This window comes from Mustelus asterias, chromosome 5, assembly GCF_964213995.1.
Source record: "Mustelus asterias chromosome 5, sMusAst1.hap1.1, whole genome shotgun sequence".
NCBI classification, from domain to species: Eukaryota; Metazoa; Chordata; class Chondrichthyes; order Carcharhiniformes; family Triakidae; genus Mustelus; species Mustelus asterias.
In genome coordinates, this window is record NC_135805.1 from 76,468,264 (window position 1) to 76,491,659 (window position 23,396).

General features: G+C 41.4%; 1 protein-coding gene across 6 annotated transcripts in view; it reads left to right on the plus strand.

Annotated features, from left to right (window-relative positions):
* Positions 1-23,396, plus strand: part of lama2 (laminin, alpha 2) — a 359,403-nt gene that overhangs the window by 177,448 nt on the left and 158,559 nt on the right. For all 6 annotated transcript variants that reach the window (XM_078212838.1, XM_078212839.1, XM_078212841.1 and 3 more), the window contains exons 16-18: positions 2,281-2,394; positions 8,871-8,998; positions 13,812-13,898. In XM_078212838.1, the coding sequence (XP_078068964.1) occupies positions 2,281-2,394; positions 8,871-8,998; positions 13,812-13,898 (329 nt within the window). The remainder of the gene's footprint in view (positions 1-2,280; positions 2,395-8,870; positions 8,999-13,811; positions 13,899-23,396) is intronic.

Consider the following 23,396-nt stretch of genomic DNA (forward strand, 5'->3'; position numbering starts at 1 on the left):
TTCTCCTCTAGTTACACGGTTATGTCTCCTGTAAATACAAAGAGAAAAAAAAACAGTACAGCACAGGAACAGGCCCTTCGGCTCTCCAAGCCTGTGCCGATCACATTTACCTATCTAACCAACTGCTTATATCCCTCTATTCCCCATTTGTTCATATGCCTATCAAGATAAGTCTTAAATGTGACTAACGTAACTGCCTCAATCACCTCACTTGGCAGTGCATTCCAGGCCCCCACCACCCTCTGTGTAAAAAAAAATGGTGAACTGGAAGCTGTGGCAGAACATAAGGATTTTGATTACCAGGTATACAAATCATGAAAAGGTCATGAATAGGTATAGCAAGTCTAATACAAAGCTAGCCATTATGTCAAGGAGACTGGAACATCTGATTCATAACAATATAAATCAAAACAAACAATGCTGGAAATATTCAGCAATTCTGGCAGCATTTGTGGAGAGAGAAACAGAATTAATGTTTCACATTGATCATTGGTCTGGAATGGTAACTCTGTTTCTCTCTCCACAGATGCTGCCAGACTTGCTGAATATTCCCAGTATTTTCTGTTTTTATTTCAGTTTTCCAGCATCTGCAGCAGCAGTATTTTGATTTTGTGGAACTGATATTTCATTTAAACAAAGTCTTAATCAGAGCTCATCAGGAGTACTGGACTCAGTTTTAAGCACTGCACTTCAGAAAGATTATAATACTCGAGCTTAAAGAATTAAATTATGAGGACGGGTTGAATAAGCTCGATTTGCATTTCCTCAGATTTAGAAAATATTTATTTGTGATGCTTAAAATGACTAAAGGATTTGATAAGGTGAAAATAAACTATTTCCTCTGTTGTGGGAATCCAGAACAAAGTGAAACAATCTTAAAATTTGAGCTAGGCCATTCAGGAGTGACATCAAAACTCATTTTTTCCATACAGGATTGTCATCTGAAAATTTTTCCCCAAATGACTGCGGATGCTGAGAAAATTGAACTCTCTTGGAGAGATTTTTATTGGCTAAGGCTACTAAGGTACATAGATCAAAGGCAGGTAATGGAGCTGAGGTGTAGATAGCTATGAATTAACTGAATGAAAGGAGAGGAGTGAAACTTGCTTTAGGAAGCTGGTGGACTCTGACAAGCCAAACATCGATTTCTATTCATTGACTTTTTGGTAAGGCATGTAGATGAGGACCAATGCTTAATATCGTCTACAACTGGCATTGCCAATGTTGGGCATTTTTGACATTTGCCCCAAAGGACCCAAATCTCACTCCAAGTTAAATTCCTGCCTTTAGTATGTGTATTAGCTCTGACACAGATGGCCATTTCACCTCCGTAACATTAACAATGTCTTTGTGTTTCATTTCATCCTTTGCCAGGCACTATGGTTCCAGCAAATGCCTTGACATTGTAATGGTACATTTAGCTGCTGTGTGAGAAAGCAAACAAAAAGGTTACAATTGACTCTACCTTCATAGATAAACTTACCATATTCAGCTTACATATTAATGCAGCTACTTTTCTTTTACTCCAAGCTTTTGGCTACATCTCATTCTGTTAAGGAAAGAAAAACAAATTAACAGGACATTTAAAGTTCCTACTTTGCTAAGTAAAAACAGGGCCAATCATGATTTCTTTTCTGCATGAATCATTGCAGTGGGCTGTATTTCTTTATTACCCTAGAAGCAATTAACTATGTTGCTACACATGGAAGAATTTATTATTCCATTTGAAATGTGCTAGGTCAAGGTAGCCATTGCCAGTATATTTGCAGTCAAATTGAATCATCAGCCATTGTCTTCACAGTATTATTGGTGAGAATTGTAAAATGTAATTAAGCTTATATAGTAATAAAAGTTTCACACCTTTCAATAATGGATACAACATAGCTCTAATGAGCTCATCTGGAAAAACGACTCACCGTTCCATTTGCTGTCATAGAATCTGATCCATTGATGTCAAAGCAACAGAGAGGAAGCTTTGCCTTGTGTTTACTTATTGGTAGGCGTGACCTTGGAGTGCTTGATGCTTACATCAAATGCAAATATTAGAAAGATGTTCAACTCACCATCATTAGCATTCCTCACCTTAATCAAAACAAAACTCCGATTCATCTCTTATAATTCTGTCTTGTAATATCATAAGTTAAAGTGGACAAGATTAAAAACTTCATATTGTTTGATTATATTTATGACATGTCATGAAATCTATTAAAATACAAGCAGCATATTTTGTATGAGTGAAAATATTCCTTCACTAAATAATAAAGACATTTTTCTTCACAGTCTTGTGCGCCAGGATACAGACGAGTAAATGGCACCCTCTATGGAGGAATCTGTGTACCTTGTGTTTGTTATGGCCATTCTAACTATTGTGATGCTGTTACTGGGGAATGTTTGGTAAGTATTAATTAATTAAATACACTGATCCTTTTGGTGGGTGAGAGTATTTCTGTCTGAATTATGTATCTATGCCAGTGTAATAGTTGGAGTGATATTTTTAGTTTTGAAATATAGCAGCACTACTCACAAGCCTACATTAGTACTAACATTGATCGCACCATCTGTCTCTCATAATATTTATTGTTATTGTCATTTAATGCCTCATGTTACCAAAGAACAGCTTACTTAATGGGAAATCTCAGTTTATGCTATAATGATACTTTAAAATTATTTTCCATGATGATGTTCAAAACATCTGCTTGTAAGTCTGAAAATGTGACAGCAGAAGGGTGAATGCAGACAAACAAGATATAACCAGGGAGGTACTCCTTTATTCAGTATATGCAGTAAATCTGCATAAAAATCAGTATCATAATCAATCAGCTTTGCCGATTTTACTGTGGGTTGACCTGGTAATTCATGGAGTACCATAAAGTAGTGGCCCCAAACATCTGCAAATATTCTGGAGGCCTTATCACTTCAACTTCATCAGGGTTCCACCAGCAGGCTAGTTTCTGCATAGCCAGCAACTACCTGATCAATCTAGCATCAAGGCTTCTGCTAATGAAGCAAAGGAAAAGGGTGGGGTTGAGGATCAAATGAAGGAACATATTTCTGTGCCCAACCTCTTTAGGGTCCCAGGCTTTTGTTGCTGGTGTATTTGATGAGATCCGGCATTCTGGCTGACAAACTCGTGGTTTTCGGGTCTACCAGAAGTTCATGGCTGGAATCATTGCCTGAATCCCAAAGTAATTGTGACCAGATCATTTTTAAATTATTTTTTTCAGTTATCTAGTTATCCCCCCACAATTACTACCATCTTTCTACCAAAGGTGTACCATTTTTACCTGGGGGCATTATTTACACACAAAGCATTCAACAAGTTAAAGGATTCTTGATGGTGCTGAAACTTCAATTCCAATTCCAGATGTGTCTCAGCACTCCAGTTTAAACCACTGTCACAATAAGCTTTGCTGAGTGGATGAAACATGGAACTGTAGTTAAAACAAAAATGAACGCACTCATCCTTCAACCATATAATTTTGATCCTGGTATCTTTGACCTGAACTAAACTGGGTAAATGCTGAGTAATTTAAGAAGTCTTGGAGTGAGCCATTTAAACTACTTCCATCACAAATGAATGAAATGTGTCACTGTGGAATGAGAATAGGTGATTACTAAGACTTGAGGGATTAGTGAAATATCAGCATGAAGCTGATTATGTCAGTCCTGGGGAAATATGTAAAACAGTTCACTTGGTTTCTATAATCTAAATAAATAATCAGGTGGGAGCTCTGAACTAATGAAGTGCAAAATATGTTTCAAGTGTTAGAAAAACTTATGAACTAAAGAATGAGTATTGTCTGTGAGTATCACACTTAACAGGGGAAAAGTGTCATCCAGCGCTGAATTTTTCCCTCAGGATGGTGTCCATGTCCTGCAGCATAAAAAAAATCAGGGTGGTCCTGCCTGTGATTGGCCGGCTTGCCTCGCAGCTGTTTAAGAGGTCCCAACTCTGAGTTCTGTAGGCCAGTCAAATGGCTGCAGCTCTCTGACCCCAGCAGTGCCTTGGTGGCCACCGCTGGAATTGCATGTGGCCCCTGTGGAAAGCCATCAGCGGTGGAGACAGACTTAAAATATGTCTGGGATCTCACTGATGCCAAGCTAGCAGCCCCTGGTAAGGGGTGGTTGGAAAACCCTTTAGAGGGAGAATTACCTTGTTGGTAAGATGGGGGAGTGTGATGCATGGGTATGCCTTAAGCACCGCTCCTTTGCCTGCCTCCAATGCATGCAGTGAAAACTTTAATGGGTGCGAGCTGGTTCGTGTCAGAAGTCTGCATCTAGCTTCTTCAACGTGGCCAGCTCTGTTGCAGAGATAGGCACCTCTTATCCCTCTGCAATTTTTATAGAGTTCAGACCAGATTTTTAAAGAGTCATGGTTCATGACGCATTAGAAGAGTTATGAGCCTGAGTCTGCATTAAGTGACCTTTTATAAGGCAAGTTCAAAATGTTCTGCTCATGAGCCCATTGCCAAATTCTGCCCTTCCACCCACTCCCTTTTCCCTTCATGCCCTCTATGTCAAAACTTGTTCTTCCACTGACCCCATTGCCCCTCATATTTCCCCTCATATGCTGAACTCTGTCCTTCCACCCATCCCCAAGTTCTCTCATGCTCCTCCTATGTCAAGCTATGGCACTTCCATCCTCATTGACCTACTGTACACTTTATAGAGCCAAAGGACCCTATGTTGTAAGATGGGGTATGTAAAAGGTCCTTGGGAAGAAAAGTCATTCATTGAGAGGTTTCTCCTATTGAAAACAACGTCTAAAGTGCAAGTCAATAAAGGCCCTTAGAAGTTTCGAAAACTACAAACCCTTGACACCACTTAACTTATGTAAACAAACATTCTGAATTTGACTTCAGAAATCAGAATACCTGAGCTGTCAATCAAACACTCTTTCCTCTGTGGGGCAGGTGATCTGTTATTATAATATCTGCCTGGGTTGTCAGCCAGGAATACATAAGGAGGCTTAACCGACAATTCCACAACTGTTGCCCACCCAGTAGCAAATCTGCCCAGACGTGCACACACAAGTAATATGTTGTCACATCATGATTTCAATTACATGGAATAAGAACATGGATAATTAAAATCATTGCAGATTACCATAATCTTTTGTATGTCAGGGGCTTTTGAGACATTTCTGAAAGATTACGAATACTCTTGTACATGAGATAAATGGTTATTTCAATGAAGAAGTGACAATTATTAAGTAATTATTTAAACAAATAGCCTTTGCAATATTTGTTCTTTTTTACATTGATTATTTCTTGCAGGGCAGTTGAATGTTGGCCTTTATCGCGAGGGGGATAGAATATAAAAGAAGGGAGGGCTTGCTGCAACTGTACAAGGCACTGGTGAGGCCGCAACTGGAGTACTGTGTGCAGTTTTGGTCCCCTTATTTGCGAAAGGATATATTGGCCTTGGAGGGAGTGCAGAGAAGGTTCACCAGGTTGATACCGGAGATGAGGGGTGTAGCTTATGAGGAGAGATTAAACAGATTGGGTCCGTACTCGTTGGAGTTTAGAAGGATGAGGGGTGATCTTATAGAGACATATAAGATAATGAAGGGGCTGAATAGGGTAGAGGTGGAGAGATTCTTTCCACTTAGAAGGGAAACCAGAACTAGAGGGCACAGCCTCAAAATAAGGGGGGGCCGGTTCAGAACAGAGTTGAGGGGGAACTTCTTCTCTCAGAGGGTAGTGAATCTCTGGAATTCTCTGCCCATTGAAGTGGTGGAGGCTTCCTCGTTGAATATGTTTAAATCACGGGTAGATAGTTTTCTGATCGATAAGGGAATTAGGGGATATGGGGAGCAGGCGGGTAAGTGGAACTGATTCGCTTCAGATCAGCCATGATCTTGTTGAATGGCGGGGCAGGCTCGAAGGGCCAGATGGCCTACTCCTGCTCCTATTTCTTATGTTCTTATGTTCTTATAATAAGAGTTTTAACAACACCAGGTTAAAGTCCAACAGGTTTATTTGGTAGCAAATACCATTAGCTTTCGGAGCGCTGCTCCTTCGTCAGATGGAGTGGAAATGTGCTCTCAAACAGGGCACAGAGACACAAAAATCAAGTTACAGAATACTGATTGGAATGCGAATCCCTACAGCCAGCCAGGTCTTAAAGATACAGACAATGTGGGTGGAGGGAGCATTTGGCACAGGTGAAAGAGATGTGTATTGTCTCCAGACAGGACAGCCTGCAAGTCCAGGAGGCAAGCTGTGGGGGTTACTGATAATATGACATAAATCCAACATCCCGGTTTCAGCCGTCCTCATGTGTGCGGAACTTGGCTATCAGTTTCTGCTCAGCGACTCTGCGCTGTCGTGTGTCGTGAAGGCCGCCTTGGAGAACGCTTACCTGAAGATCAGAGGCTGAATGCCCGTGACCGCTCAAGTGCTCCCCCACAGGAAGAGAACAGTCTTGCCTGGTGATTGTCGAGCGGTGTTCATTCATCCGTTGTCGTAGCGTCTGCATGGTTTCCCCAATGTACCATGCCTCGGGATATCCTTTCCTGCAGCGTATCAGGTAGACAACGTTGGCCGAGTTGCAAGAGTAGGTACCGTGTACCTGGTAGATGGTGTTCTCACGTGAGATGATGGCATCCGTGTCGATGATCCGGCACGTCTTGCAGAGGTTGCTGTGGCAGGGTTGTGTGGTATTGTGGTCACTGTTCTCCTGAAGGCTGGGTAGTTTGCTGTGGACAATGGTCTGTTTGAGGTTGCGCGGTTGTTTGAAGGCAAGAAGTGGGGGTGTGGGGATGGCCTTGGCGAGATGTTCGTCTTCATCAATGACATGTTGAAGGCTCCGGAGGAGATGCCGTAGCTTCTCCTCCACATCATCAGTTCGCATAATGCCAGGGACCCTCTAATAACTTGCTTGGGTGATACTATTCATGATTGAATAGTGAGGCTACGCGATTCTGTTTTGACCTAACATTTACAAATGTGCGCAAAGAATATGGATTCCAAAAAGTATGTGAAACTTGATCACGTTTCCTCTCCTAATGAAGGAACCTGGAAGGCAGCTGCTGAGAATTATCCCCAGAGTGGCTGAGATTAGCAAACTCATGAGAAAAACTCAGCTTTTCACTAGGCTGTCAGAGGAATCACGATAAACTTGTTTTGATATAACAAACATTTTTGGAAGTTTATCGCCTACCCAAATAATGCATAAACATTACAGGAAGACAATGGCGTCATTAATGAAACTTTCAGACTTTTATTTTAATTTGCATTTGATTCCATCTTCACAAACCAAAAAGAATTTATTTAAATTGCATTTTTGATCAAACCAGCAAGCATGAATATTTTTCATACAGTTAAACATTAAAATATTTAATTATTCACAGTAATCAAATTAGTAGAACGTTTAACTTGACTTTGTCAGTGGCTCTGTACTTAATTCTCAAATGTACTGACATCAGATCCATAACAATGAGGGCGAACTTGCATTAAACTGATTTTTTTTTTCTCTTATTCTGAACACTTCTGTGACTTGCATACCATATGCCAAGTTGACTATTCTCATTAACTCAAAGACGGTTTGTTTTTATCCAATCTAACAAGGCATGAAGCTGAAAGCAACTTTTATCATTTTATTATTTAAATAGTACTTCATGGATTGCTGTTTGTGTGTTAGGATGATGAAATTAGTTTTATACCGTGGTGCTTTCTTCATTGTAATAATTGGTTTTACAATTTGTCCCTCTCTTGAGGGAGCGTTCTATCTTCATGTCACAGGTTAACTCTAATTAATGAAGGACATTCCACATAAATGTCATTTTAGTAATGCAATCTTTATTGCTAGGCACTGCACATAGATCATACATTTAAGGAAGTTTTTGATAATATTAATGAATCTACAGATTTTAATTCAATACAGTGTGCATTATATCCTTATGCCAAATGAAAAGATGCAAACTGCAGCACAAATTATGGCAAAGCAAAACGTGTTTTGAAATCTGAAAAGAAATATTAAATGCTTTGAATTTCATTGCAACTTTGGGATTGTTACGCTTGTTACAATGCTTTTCATTACTTGGAATTTGCCTGAAGGTGGGAAAATTTTTCTGTTGCGAAGTAAATTGCTGTGCATTTTGAGCTAATCACATCAGTGTTCTAAAGCGTGCATTAAGGTAGTTAGGACTCTCCATATGATGATATGATTGAAGGCTGGTTGCTCAGTTTTTGCTGGGATACAAGTCTCAGTTTCGCTGCAGTTTTCAGTGTAGGCCTGATGCCTTTCCAGAAGCAGCAGGGTGGCTGGGAGGCTGTACACACTTCCTGTAGCCGGCTCAGAATTGAATTGTGGGGATCACGGAAGGAGTGCTGATTGGCCAGTGAGAAGAGGGAAACTGGAGAGGAAAGAGTCAGTCTTTCTGCTCTCAAACCAATAGTTTGTGAGTATGTCCGCTGAATCAGGCACTCATTGCAGCTTTCTGAGGATCAAAGGATGCTCATATCAAATTCTTTTTGTTATTTTGACAGAGACATTAGCATGGTTATTTTAACTAGATGCCTCCATCAAACTAGCTTATGAAGAAATTGATGCAAATGTGTTAAACATTTTCAAAATTATATTGTGCACAGTAATCTCCAAGCTTCTATAATGGTGTCTGTGATCTTTGGAGAGGGAAATTGAAGTTACTTCTAAGATAGCTAATGAAACTAAGATGTCAGAATTAATTTGTTTATTCAAAAAATATGTAATTTAGCAGCAAGGGACACCATGGAGTGACAGTTTGTTCTGCTGGTAACTCTTTTATGTATTCATTAAAGCGCAATCTAATTTGAAGTAAAATAATGAAACAAAAATTATTTGCCTTTCATCAAGAAGGTTCTTAAAGGAAATATTATTTATTCTAGAATTGCCAACATGATACCACTGGCCCATCTTGTGATGGATGTCGACCCGGCTTTTATGGAGATCCAACTCGAGGAACACCCAGTGATTGCCATCCTTGCAGTTGTCCATTATTAATTTCTACAAATAAGTAAGAAAGATATAAATTTATCTACATCTGTAGAATCAGGAAATGTACTTCTTATGTTAAGGTGGAATCTTGTGGAGGCAACGAGGGTTCTGGTTCCCATGTTGCCTCTTTTTTGGGAAGAATCACCATATCATGTTTCATTCAGGAACTTGGCCTGCTGGCAAAAAGGCCTTACCTGGGATCTAGTGGCAGTTCTCTTGGATAGGAAAGCCACCAGGTAGGCACGAGCTGCTGCTGGCACTGCATCCACTTGAGGCCTAGGATTGTCACTGGATTCCAGGCCAGAGGTGACTGATGGTTGGGTTGCAGGAGAGGTGGGGAAGATTTACAGGGCAGGATTCATGGAGAAGGGGGCTTGGCAACAATGGTAATGCCCCCCCCCCCCCACCCCATGCCCTCTCTGCCACCAAACCTGCCATGGAGTGAGCACAAGCTTCCACCTTATAGTCCTTGTTCTACCTGGTGGCATGCATAGTGAGATTATGTATCATTGCCAGTACCTGGGTTATGAAATGAAAAGTCGTTGGCAAAATAACTAGCTTCATCTTCTTTCCAAAAGCAAAATACTCAATCATAATGGAAATCTGAGATGAAAACAGAAAATGCCAGAAATACAAAGAGATTCTGATGAAAAATCATTGACCTGAAGTGTTAACTCCCAGCATTTTCTATTCTCATCACAGTTTTTCAGCATCTGCAGTATTTTGCTTTTGTCATAGTTCGCTTCCCGTCCTTTTCCAGGAATGCCCACTGTGAAGAATTCCTGCTCTTTGGGATTTCCTTTTGTTCCCCTTCATTGCTTTGCATTCGCCTTCTCTCCCTTGTCTCTATTCAACTCAGGGTTTTCACTTCTGAGAAGAAATAATGGATACTGTCTTTGTAAGCTAGATAAGCATCGTAGGTTGATGCAAAGCTTCTTTATCATAGAAAGATTCAGGCAAATAAATACTAATAACAATATCAAGTGCCAGAAGAACATAACTAAACTTTATCCATTAAGATAATTTCCTAAAGTACCACATAATCTAATTGTGGTGAAGTCATCGAAAATACAAAATGAGGAAAACTGTATAGCCGGGATATTACACTGTTCCCTACTGTGTAAATATAGCATCTATCTTTTGAGGGGTTTTTAAAAAAAAATCTTTTCCATGGTGAATAGAACTCACAGAGGATGCTTTAATGCTTTCTTTGCTGCAGCCTGATTCATTGTTCCCTGTCCCCATCATAATGCCATTCACATTCTCAATCTGACAGCCACATAGACAATGAATCACTTATTAAGAAAGTACAGACAGTCTTAATTTAAAAAAAAATCCAATTGGTATTCAACATTAAACAAAGCCTCACAAAGTCATGACTCACGGTTCCAATTCCAACATGTACTTTACTGCTTTACTTTGTCAAGCAAAAAATAAGTTTTATCCAGCATCATCTTAGAGAATCATAGAGTTTCTACAGTGCAGAAGGAGGCCATTCAGCCCTTTGAGTCTGCACCGACTCTCCGACAGAGCATCCTACCCAAACCCTATCCCCGTAATCCCACATATTTACCCTGCTAATTCCCCTAACCTATACAGCTTGGGACAGTAAGGGGCAATTTAGTATGGCTACTCCACCTAACCTGCACGTCTTTGGACTGTGGGAGGAAACCGGCGCACCTGGAGGAAACCCACGCAGACACGGAGAATGTGCAAACTCCTCACAGTGACCCAAGGCTGGAATCAAACCTGGGTCCCTGGTTCTGTGAGGCAACAGTACTAACCAATGTGCCACCAAGTGCCCCATGCTGCACTTCACAGGATAATCATTTAATTAAAAGCAAAATGCTGCAGTGCTGGAAATCTTAAATACAGAAAATGGTGGATAAACTCAGCAGGTCTGGCAGCATCTGTGTAGAGAGAAACAGCTAATGTTTTGAGTCCTTTGATCCTTCTACAGGGGGATATTCATTCATAGTTTTGACAGAATATTGGACATAGTTGTGCAGTCAAGAGACCTGAGTGAAGAATGGAGGAGTCCGTCTATATTCTGTCTGATGTCATGTCTCTGACATGCAAGAACTTGTCAGGGTAAGATGGCCTGTTGGAGAGTTGGAGCAGACTTGATGGGCCAAATAGCCGCCTCCTGTACTGTAGGGGTGCTATGATTCAAGTCTCAGAAGCACATCTTAGGGATGCCAATGGTTTGCTTAATGATGGGTCTTGTCGAGCTACATGCTGCATTGTATTTCTGTTCTGAGGCACTCTGAGGATGATGCGCAGGTGTAGTTACCCATCGTTTGAGAGGATACCCCTTATCCCCAACCGGCCAGCCCTGTAATCACTGATGAAGGTTGAATGTATGAGGCACCTGGGAGTGACTCACGATCATGGGAACTCCAGGATACCTGGCACAACCATGCATGATGTGCTTCTGATGATTTCACACCAGCTAAATGTTCATGAATGGAACCCTTTCCTATTAATGAATATCATGAAGTGCTGCCATGGAGCACTCAGTGCCACATGTGTGCAATTGATTTCACCCAGTACTGTAGGCAAGCCTGAGACAGCTGCAAACCCCAGAAAGCTAACAGTCTGGCTACCTTCATCAAATGTACCTTCACATAATGATGAGCCATACAGTAAAGGGCGTCTGTCACCTCCTTGATACATTTAGGTGTTGAAGGGTGTGAGATGCTGCATAGACCCCTTGCACAGCCCTGGAACCATCTGCAGGGAAGATATTTGAGCACGAGCTAATCTTCAGTGGCACTGGCAGGACATGTCCTCCCAGTCCATGGGACGTTAGACTCTCCTGCAGAATCATAGAATCCCTAAGTGCAGAAAGAGGCCATTTGGCCCAACAAGCCTGGACCGACGACAATCCCCCCAGAATGCATCACTGTTGATGTCCCCATGCTGTATGCAGACCTCATCCCTCCCCATTTTGAAGCTGTGTGCATGGTTACATACAAAAGAGAACCCCAATGCACAGGAGTGCTTCGCAAACCTCCCCTCTCCCACCACCTTTGTTACTTTTCCCCATTTACAGGCTGTAGATGCCTCCCCTAACCATGACCTTCTGCAGCCGAGTACTGAGGTAGACAACCCCATTGCTCCAGAGTGTTAGACAAGGAAAATGCCCTGATCACCAAGCTGTGCCTGATCCCAGTTGAAGACACGAGCCTTGTCACTCCCTGCAATGGGATTACAATGTGCGTATCAAGCATAGCCTGCAGCATGGCCTACAAAGCCCCAGGACTGTCTTTAGTCTCTCACTCCAACCTCTTAGCCCAGAGTCTGACTGTTTTTCAATGAGCTCTCACATTCCTTCATTACTGAACACAACATTCTCCCTTATCCCATTCTCCCCCCTGCCAACGCCCCCATGAATGTCTCTGCAACCTGTCCCTTGTTTGTCATGCTGACACAACCCCGCCCCCTACTATCCCATTCATACAATTTGTTTTCCATCCACCCACTCTGTGCCTGCATTCTAGTCTTCCACATCAGACTCCAGCTTCCCTATCCTCAGTCTCCCCTCTGCCTGCAGTCGTCCTCATCATTGTCCAACCCCATCATATGTATTGTCCCTCATGTCTCTGTCATCTGTCCCTCCCCCCATCGTAAGAGTTTTAACAACACCAGGTTAAAGTCCACTTTAACCTGGTGTTGTTAAAACTCTTACTCTGTTTACCCCAGTCCAATGCCGGCATCTCCACATCATGACCTTCCCCCATCCCCAGTGGAAATGCGAGTCTTTGTTTCAGAGAGCGACCCTGCTTGAGACCTGAAGCACACCCTGAGTGCTGTCCTCCCTGACTAAGGAGACACCCAACATGAGCAGACCAACTGTTCACAATGTCAACCCATCACGTTGGCATTGGTGAAAAAACAGAGCAGCGCTGTTGCCGGGAGGCTTTGATTGTTACACTCACCTCAGAGTCACATGCAACCTGAGGGTGGGCAGCTGCATGCCATTTATAACTAAATGCAATTTAGACTGATCGAATGGTTTGCTGGTGTGGTGCTTAATTGAGAGGGGGACCGTGATACTGGTGAGTGGCTTTTTTAATGAGCACTGATGAGATGGCAATGCATGTTAATGGGGTTCCTGCCATAGATCAGCAGGAAACATGACCTGCCATTCGGCCATCATGAAACTGGTAAGGGGGTAAATTCCGAATTGACACCGTCCCCGCCCCCGGCAGAATTCTGGCCTCTCTCTGATATTTCTACTCCCGCCTGCCACGAAACCCATCACCGGCAGGACTGGAAAATATCTTTTAGGTTGATTAGCCATGCTATATTGCCCCATTGTGTCAGGGGATTAGCAGGGTAAATATGTGGGGTTACGGGATAGAGCCTGGGTGAGATTGGGTGCTTGATGGGCCGAATGGCCTTCATCTGCACCTGAAGGATTCTACGAAAATCAAAAATTGTTCATCTTAGTAGTTATTAAATTACAATTCTGTGATTACAGTCAGATACAAAGTGTTTCCAAGATCTTAGACACAGGCAAGCAGCTGTACATTCCTTTTTTTTATAGTACAGAGTGATATGCGACAGGGAATTTGAGGCTGAAATGCCATTGAGATGGTGCCACCCTTTTACTATACACAGCGTCGGCCGAAATATCCAATAGTCATTTCAGGAACGGTTAGCTGGAATGAGATCCCTGTTCTATCTTTGGTGCCGGAAAAGAAAAGCAGTTCATGTCTGTTCCACAGTGATGATTTCAGTAAAGAGCACTTGGCTATGCAGCTAATACAGTTTCTTTTGTTTTTGTCTCTTTTTGTGTCTGTGTCTGAACAACATGAACAACGTAGTTTTAGTCCAACCTGTCACCTGGATTCGAGGGGAGAGATAATATGTGACCGGTGCCTTCCTGGGTATGCAGGATCTCGGTGTGACAGGTAAGAAATTTTTGTCCTTTTAATTTTAATCCCTCAAGTACTGGGGGGGAGGGGGGGGGGAGGGGGCTTTTAAAAGACTCCTTGGAGGAAAAAAGTTCAAAGTAAAGTTTGGTGCAGAAAACTTGTTTGTGACTTAACTTGTGCGTGGACCAGAAGCAATCTTTCACTTTGTTCACAATGATATTTGTTTATATCTCCACTTTTTTATAGTGTGTATTTAATAAACAATATTCCACATTCTCTGTACTTTGCTTATCTCATGTTTTGTAATAGTATAATTATTTAGTTATTGTAATAGCACATGGTTTTCAAAACAATTTGATATATAATGGCAAACAGGCTGTCTCATGCAAACTGAAAAAAAAGTCATTTTTAAAGTATTCCAGTTGGTATCTCGTGCACAAATATGCATTTTATCTGAAAGTGATCAAACTAAAAGTCAAAAGCCAACCTTCATATTTTCAGAGTGATTGAGAACAGTGCATTGTTACTGCATAGATCATTGAACTTTCAAAGTACTCGCAAATAGGATTGCTCAAGATTAACTTTTTGAATGCTTCAGTCTGACCTGTTCAGAAAATGTAATCTCCATTCCACTCAGATCATTTTAAAGGTAGGCTTAGGCTTTTATAAAACAGTGTTAACACAGGGTGATGCATGAAGTGTTTCACCAAAGAAACAATTCGGGGTTTTCTGCACCTGTTGAAAATTATTGATTTGAAATGTCAGTGTTTTCAGTTCACTGGCTTTTTGATCTTAGTGAAATTAAAAAGGTGAATCCATAACTGCTAATGCTTTATTGAATTTCTAGTATTTCTGAACATTAGATTTAGTTTCCCAGAAATGCAGAACGCAGCACAAGTGATTGCAGAATTGGAAAGTTCACACCATATTAGGTGATGATTCATTTAAAGGGTGAGCTTTGATATTTGATGGTCATGTCAAGGAAAGCCTGTTATATTGGGAATGTCTGCAAGTTTTACAGTTGAAAGAGGCACCTGTCATTATATGTCACTGTAGCAGAGGGCTATTTCTGTCAGACTACTCACGCTGCTCAGTGGGGAAGCAATGGTTTGCCGTTTACATTATTTTAGAAGCAACACAGAAATTATGCTACAAATGGGAACATAAAGGCATGAGTGCAATAAAGATAAAAACAAAAGAAGCAAATATGGAAAGATGCTTAAGCATAATTGAGTTTTCCATGATTATTAAACATGGCTTGTGTGAAGTGTGATTAGCTAATTGAAATATATCAGGGTCTATTCATAGCTGAATCATATTTTGGTCTGTTATTTGATAGTTATGGATAAACCCAATTTGAGACCAGACTCTATCCATCCTCACCCTGTTCCAAAATGAGAAAGGACATTGGATTTACAAAATGGTTTTGCATTCTGATTCTGGTATCTTATACTTTCCTTGAAATGAAGGATGTTTAAGTTATTTAAAGTAAGTGAGTGAAGGTCTATGATAGGAAAAAATAAATAACAAGAGATTTCATGGTATGAAAGCCAAAGGGAGTGGCAATGGCTGCTGGCATCCTATTGGTCCATAATAGGGGCCTCCATAGGCCTCCTCTATATGTCAATGAGATGTGGAATGGGCTGCCAAAATAGATATCCAGATGCATTAATGCATTATCCGACAGCTGGTGCCAATGCACTGCAATGTCAGGGGATCCCTGGACAATCCCTCCCCATGTAGCAAACCATCCTGCATTGCCAATTGCAAGCCTCAACAAGCTGAGCAATAAATAGGACTTATCTGGCCAGAGTGCAGGAGGTCATTGGTCCCCTTGCAGCACTGTTGACCTCCTCTGCTATCTCTGTCCAGCTTTTCTTGGTCAGGTGGCAGGGTCTCTTTGCGCTGTTCCTTGGGAAAAGGAGCTCCTGCCTTTTCTTTGCAGTTTGGAGGGGAACCTGCAAAGAGGCATTGCTAAACCATGGTGTTTGCCCCCAGGCATACTCGCAGCAGCCCCCTGGTGTGTCCCTTAGGTTCTCAGTCGAGGCAAAAGTTTTTAGGGGCTTCCAGTGCACCCTGAAGGATTGAGAGGTCTTCCATGCAGCCAGATGGATCTTTGCCATGGGAACTTAGCACATGGTGTAGGTCTGGCAGCCCTTTAAAGGTAATGCCAGCTCCTGCATTGCTGTCAGGGGTCGCCGAGATCGATGTCCTTCTGCCCACCCCGGATTAGATGGGCTTCACACTGCCATGATGTTAATTGACCGGTAACCAAGTGATTGTGGTAATCATTCACATATAACCTTTCTGTTGGCGGCCATTTCTGTCTCTGCTGCCAAGACCCTGTGTGGAAATTAAATTCAGCCTTTTATGTGCAAAAGTGTATACCAATTTCACTGTTGAAATGTCTGGCTCTAATTTGTAGATCATGCCCCCAAGTCCCAGATTCCTCAACCAGCAGAAATAGTAGCTTTCTGTCTTTTCTATCAGTTTCCCTTAATATCTTCTCGGCTTTGGTCAGATCATCCCTTAATGTTCTAAACTTCAGGAATACAAGCTCTCCTTGTGACTTAACCTTTGGGGTCCAAATATCTTTCTGGTAAATCCCATTTCCTTCCAGGCCTTTTCTTCTTTTCTTTGTTCATGGGATTTGGGTGTCTCTGGCAAGGATATTTTTATTGCCCATCCCTAGTTGCCCTTGAGGAGGTGGTGCTCAGTTGTCTCCTTGATTTTCTTGCAGTCCATGTGGTGTAGATACATCCAAACTGCTGTTAGGGAGGAAGTTCCAGGATCTTGACCCATTGACGGTGAAGGAATGGTGATGTATTTCTAAGTCATATAGGCTCCCCAAAGTCTTGGGTAATCCAAAAAAGATTTGAACATCTTCCTTTTGTTTGCAAAGAACAGATCGTACATATGAACTTATATCGTTTCAAACAAGCATAAATGAGCCACATTATGAGCTCAACTGTTCATACTAAACTGTTTGTTCATGTAGCCATTAGACACTCAGGATGGTACAGTAAGAGCTGTCCAATCGCAGAATCACTGTGAATAGTAGACATTTTGTTTTGGGTTTTGCAAGTGTGAGTCTAATGTTTAGGCCAGTGGGACTTGTGGATAGTTATCTCCTTTCCCAATTTCACGTTGATATAGTCCGATGCTCCAAGAAACCCTTCAACCCACCTGACTTTGGCTTGACCCGAACTACCCATGACCTGAATTTCCTGCCCCGAAATCTAGCAAGATCTGAAACCTGTCACGCCTTCAGTCCCCATGTTTCCAGTTTTGAGACACTCTCATCTCCGTTTTTCTATTTTTTCTTCCGGACTTGTCATCACAGTATCTTGTTCAATAACAGCATAAACTCAGCAACTTCAGTTATATAGTACTGTTAATAAAGAAAACACCCTGAGACATTTCGCACAGGTCAAAGGAAAAAACATACGCTTAGCCAAAGGAAGCGATTTTAGAGGTGACTGAAAGCCTAAAGAAGTGGGTTTTAAGGAAGGTCTTAAAGGAGAAGATGAAGGCAGAGGATTGCATGGGTTTGCAGAACTAAAAGAAATGATGATGATTTTAGCAGGAGATAGGCTGATGAAGCAGGTAGTTTTACAAAGATGCAAGTAGATGGCCCTTGTTACATTTGTTGCCCATTCCCAATTATCCTTGAAAAGGGTGGGGGTGAGCCATCTTCTTGAACTGCTGCAACCCATGTGGTGTCGATGCAACTACCGTGATGTAAGGGAGCTCCAGGACTTTGACCCAACAAAGGAACGGTGATATATTTCCAAGTCAGGATGCTGTGTGTCTTGGAAGGAACTTGGACGTAAAGATGTCTCAATGCACCTGCTGCCCTTGTCATATTAGAGCTTTTTGACTTGGGAGTTGCTGCTGAAGAAACCTTGGCGAAATGCTGCAGCGCATCTTGTAGATGTACATGCAGCCATGGCGTGGCCACTGATGCAGGGAGCAAAAGTTTAACATGGTGGATGGAGTGCCCATCAAGCAGACTGCATCGTCCTCGATCAAACTGAGCTTTTTGGAATAACTAATCAGCAGAAAGAAATGATTCGCTGCTCAATTTTCTACTGAAAATTAAATATTTTATATGTATCGGTACTTGCTATGCAAGCCACAGCTCTGCACAATTTAGCAAAACACTTCTAAAATGAGAACTAAATATATAATTAGTGATGGAATGTCAGCCTCTAATTACCTATTTCATTATTGATGAAATTATTTGTTAATTTTCATTCAACTGGGGCATGTCTAACCATCTGTGGCAGTGACAATTTACAAATACGTGATGTGACAAATACATGTCATCATGCTGTGTGGGAGACTAAAACTGTTGCTGCAAGTAATAGTGTTTACTTTGCACAGTGTAGCTTTTGAAAAATGTATATAATTTTGGCAAATTTGTGTTCATTAAGTTGAGGGTATCCATGCCGCAGAATGGAATATTGTTATAGTTTGCGCCTAGTTTGAGCATCATGCCTTCGACAACTGCTGTAGCGTGGGTCAGATATAAACCTTGCTTTTGCCATACTGAAAAACTCAATGTTGGACTGGATTTGGTGCAGGTTGCACACAATTGGGAGGACTGGCCTCACCAAATTTGGTGATGCAAACCCTCTTTATTTTAATAGGTGCATTGTGTATGAAAAACCCTTCACAAGATCTTGGGCTGCTGCTGCTTGACATTGCCTGTCATTGTTTTTCTGGAGGCTAAGGAGAGCAACAAAGTTGGCCATGTCAATGACAGGGAGCCGACAATCATTTTCTTATTAAATAGTGAATGGTTTGAGATGTTGCTGCGGAAAGTGCTGCACAGTAAGATTTAAAATCCCAGACGAAAGATGAGAATAGCTGACTGGTCGATGCGGTGTTCCAGGTCGACAGTAACATTCATATAAAGCATGAGCTACATCTAAATGGCCTTGCCATCTTTTTCATTTTCAAGTAAAAGTCCCCTTTCATAAGTCACTGTTAAATCTGTTTCCTACATGCAAATTATCATAATTTACTGTGTGAAATAAAACAATCATCTCATCTGCCCCTTTTTTGTCTGTTAGCTTAAATCTATGTGCTTTGGTTACTGACTCTCCTGCCAGTGGGAATAGTTTTCTCTGAATACTCAATTAAAATCTCTCTCAATTTTGAATTCTCCCTTAACCTCCTCTGTTTTAATCTTGCTTTCTCTAATTTATCAATATAAATCAAGTCCCTCTTCCGTGGTACAAATCTGGTAAATCTCTTCATCCTCTCCGATGCCATGACATCCTTCCTAAGAACAGTAAGTAGTCTCACAACACCAGGTTAAAGTCCAACAGGTTTATTTGATAGCATGAGCTTTCGGAGCACTGCCCCTTCATCAGGTGAGTGCCTGATGAAGGGGCAATGCTGCGAAAGCTCGTGCTACCAAATAAACCTGTTGGACTTTAACCTGGTGTTGTGAGACTGCCCACCCCAGTCCAATGCCGGCATCTCCACATCAGCCTTCCTAAGGTTTGGTGTTCAGAAACGAACATGATACTCTAACTGAAGTCGAACCAGTTAGTTATAATGGTTTATCATAACTTCATTTATTTTGTTCTCTTTACTTACATATAAGGTAAGAAACAGTTTATTTTTTGAACGGCCTTCTCAACTTATCCTGGCACCTTGAAAGATTTCTATACAGCTCTCTCTATTCCTGCACTCTTTTCAAAATTGTTCCATTTACGGTGTTGTTTGATTCAGCAAAAGCTGCATGACAGAATTGTTTGCTTTGCATCTTCACACACACTTTTCTTCCCTTCGGGGAATCGTGGGGAAATGTTGGCAGACTGATTATCAACTTGTTTGAACTGCATCATAAATGCTCCTTTCAAGGCCAAGTCGTGGGACATGAACCTAAAGCTTCTAGCTCAGATGTAGGAACTACCTACTGAACCACAAGAACTTCTCATGACACAATCTTATGCAGCATAAGACAAAAGTACTTTCCATAATATACTTCATTATTCTCTTGCAAATCATCGCTCGCAGAAGAAAACATGCAAAGCAGTGCGAGAATGCCTGATGAAGGTAAGATGCCCTGATAGAGGGATGCTGCTTGGTGAATTTGGGCACTTGTTTAAATATGATTTTCTTTCCAACTTTGCCAGCCTTTAATGATGGGAGAAAACAGGAACAAGGACAGGTGTTGGGCTAGTATAAATGGAGGAATTGCCCATTTAGGCTTAAAAAAGTTTGTGTTAAGCATTTCACCACTACCCTCCGCCATCACCCAGCACTGCATCAGGAGAATGTAACCACTGTGCTTTTCGACATGATTCCAGTTGGCAAGCTCAGTAACTCCGGTGGTTGCTTATTCCTTGGGATGTTGGCCGGAATTCTCCGGTCTCGCATTCCTCGCTATCGCTCCCAGCGAGACTAGAGAATTTGGCTCTCAGCCATATCACCTCTGTTCACTGGGACTGGAGAATCCCGGCTGCAGGCGAGGTTGGAGAATTCTGGCCATTGTCCTGTCACAATTGATTCTCTTTTCATGCATGTGGCTTTGTGTGAACAGTCCAGGGATGTTGCATCTTCCCAACTTTGTTCACCACAGTTTGTTTTTTTTGTTTAGCAACACTTGCAAATAATGAAGAAACATGTTGGCAAATAAACTCAAGGCTTTAATAGCATGGCATAAGTACAGAGAAAAATTATGCACGATGTCTAATTTAGAGTAAATAAATGCTCACCAGCCAAAAATTAAAAAGAAAATCAATATTGGCTAAAATCTACCACCTTATTTTGTTATTGCAGTAGCAACACTAGTGGTATTCACCATTAACAGGATGCTACTGTCAAGCCAAAAGGACATTCTGCCAATACACAAATGAATAATGTGCTTTATGAATTTCAATGCCACTGTGATACTAGGCATACAGGCTGTACGTTGCCAAGATTGACGGATTGTATCAAACAACATGTCCCTTCCGGTGCTCGTGGTGGTCAAGATAGGAGGTTTCGTATTACAATTACAAATATTACCATACCCAATCAGCTCGTGTTTGCAAAACCCAAAACATAGTGTCCAACAGTAGATGTAAATCTGTGATTTGACAGCACTTACTAAATAATCCCCAGTGTGCTAATAATTACACTGACAACCAATTTAAGATTGTCAGTTGGTCTCACAATGTGTCATATTTGCATGTACTGGAAGCTACATATATTAATACACAGGGCTCTGTTCTTTGCAGACAGAAAGAAGAAAATAAGTGATTCGCTGGTTCATTTCTCAGGATTTGGATGAAATGTCTTTTTACAGCAATATTCAAATTCTGTACCACCAAATGACTAATTTTAATTTCTCCAAAACAGGTTGTGCCCGTTTCATGTAATTGTTGTAAGCACTGAGGCCGCGCCTCACTCAAAATCTTAAACCTCATTTACATATTCAATTTCAACAAGCTGCATGAATACCTGCAATAGACCTATTGGCATCAAAAATTGCACATCGTAAAACATGGTGGGCAGCAATTCAGAAGAGTAAGAGTGGGATTTTTCGGCCCCAATACTGGCAGGCATCATCATGGGTGGGATGGGAAAAGATGAAGATAATGCCCCTGGTGTTGGGGTCAGAAAATCCCACTCTAAGATTGGGGTGAAATATTCTGATTCACCCCTGCCTGCAGTAGAACATTGTAAGATTTGTCCTAAAGTAAAATGATCTCTACTTTGCCTGATGAAACCTCCTAGTATGATATGAATATATCATGTATATTCTTGTCTCAGTTGCAGTGGCCAGATTACTTTAGCTGTGTACAGTTGATGGAATGGTTTTAATATAACCTCAGATCAGCTTCACATATGCGCATCATAAGCTACATAAATAATCATGGACATGCCCAGTGGCGGAGGAGGACTGAAGATAAAGAATGTGCAACCCTGTACATGTTAGACTTAACTTATCATTTAATTGTCTGAGTCAAGGAGTCAGATTCATTAGTAACACAATATGAAAGATGTTACAACACTATGATATGCAGAGATTATGTGATATGTATAAGTAAATTCTGTCATTGGGCAAAAGAAACATTCCTCTGATGTCTAGTTCATAATTTTATTGTAACTGCAGCTCACACTATTAGACTTGATATTGAACCAAATCTCCAGACTAGCTTTGTCAAATCCTTACATACTGGATTAAATAGCATCATAATTCTTTTTCAGGTATACAGGTTACATTTGATGTTACAGCTATTCCAGCAAGGAATTGCCAACTTGTTTGAGATTGGAAAGGCCTTAAAGCATTAATTTAAACCAGAAATTTAAAAAAACAGAACAACCAGAAAACACTCAGCAGATCAGACAGCATCAATGCAAAAAAGCAATTCCTTTTTATTCTTTCATGGGATTTGGGCATTGCTGGCTAGACTAGCATTCATTGCATATCCCTAATTTCCCTTGAAAAGATGATGATGAGTTGCCTTCTTGAACCGCTGCAGTCCATGTGGTGAAGGTACACCCACAGTGCTGTTAGGAAGAAAATCCAGGTTTTTGACCCAGTGACAATGAAAAAATGGTGATATATTTCCAGGTCAGAATGATGAGTGGCTTGGAGGGGAGCTTCCAGGTGGTGATGTTCACTTGTGTCTCCTGCCCTTGCTCTTCTAGATGGTAGCAGACATGTGTTTAGAAGGTACTGCCTTGGTGAGTTCTTGCAGTGCAACTTGCAGATGATAAATACTGCTGCCACTGTCAATGTTTGAGGGAGTGAATGTTTGTGGATGGGGTGCCAATCAAGCGGCTGTTTTGTCCTGGATAGTGTCAAGTTTCTTGAGTGTTGTTGGACCTGTACTCATCCAGGTTTTTGATCACATGAACAACATTCCATCACACTCCTGCCTTGTGCCTTTTAGATGGAAGACAGGCTTTGGGGAGTCAGGAGGCAAGTTACTCCGCAGGATTCCAAGCCTCTGATGTGCTCTTGTAGCCACAGTATTTATATGGCTGGTCCAGTTCAACTTCTGGGCAATGGCGACCCCCAGGATGTTAATGGTGGGGGAATCACTGATGGAAATGCCATTGAATGTCAAGGGGATGATGGTTCAATTCTCTCTTGTTAGAGATAGTCATTGCCTGGCACTTGCGTGGCGTGAATGTTACTTGCCACTTGCCCGCCCAAGCCTGGCTATTCTTTGACCTCCAGTGTGTTTCCAACATTTTCTGTTTTTAATCCAAATTTCCAGCATTTTATTGCTCCAGTATTTTGCTTCTGTTTTAATTTACATCAGAGCTGTCTTGGATTCAATTATTCCATCATTTCATCATGCATTTTGATACAAAAGGACACTACAAAAACTCAAGAAGGAATACATGAGCATGAGATTGCTTAATTGCTACAAATTAATATTGTGCACTCACATCCACTGGGAGCTGGTTTCAGATGTTCAATTCTTGTTTCAGTTAACATTTCAGTAACCAGCCTCGTCCCACTGAAAAAAGCATGCTCTTGCTCCTCCAATGTCATTTGTAGGCTGCATTTCTGTGAAC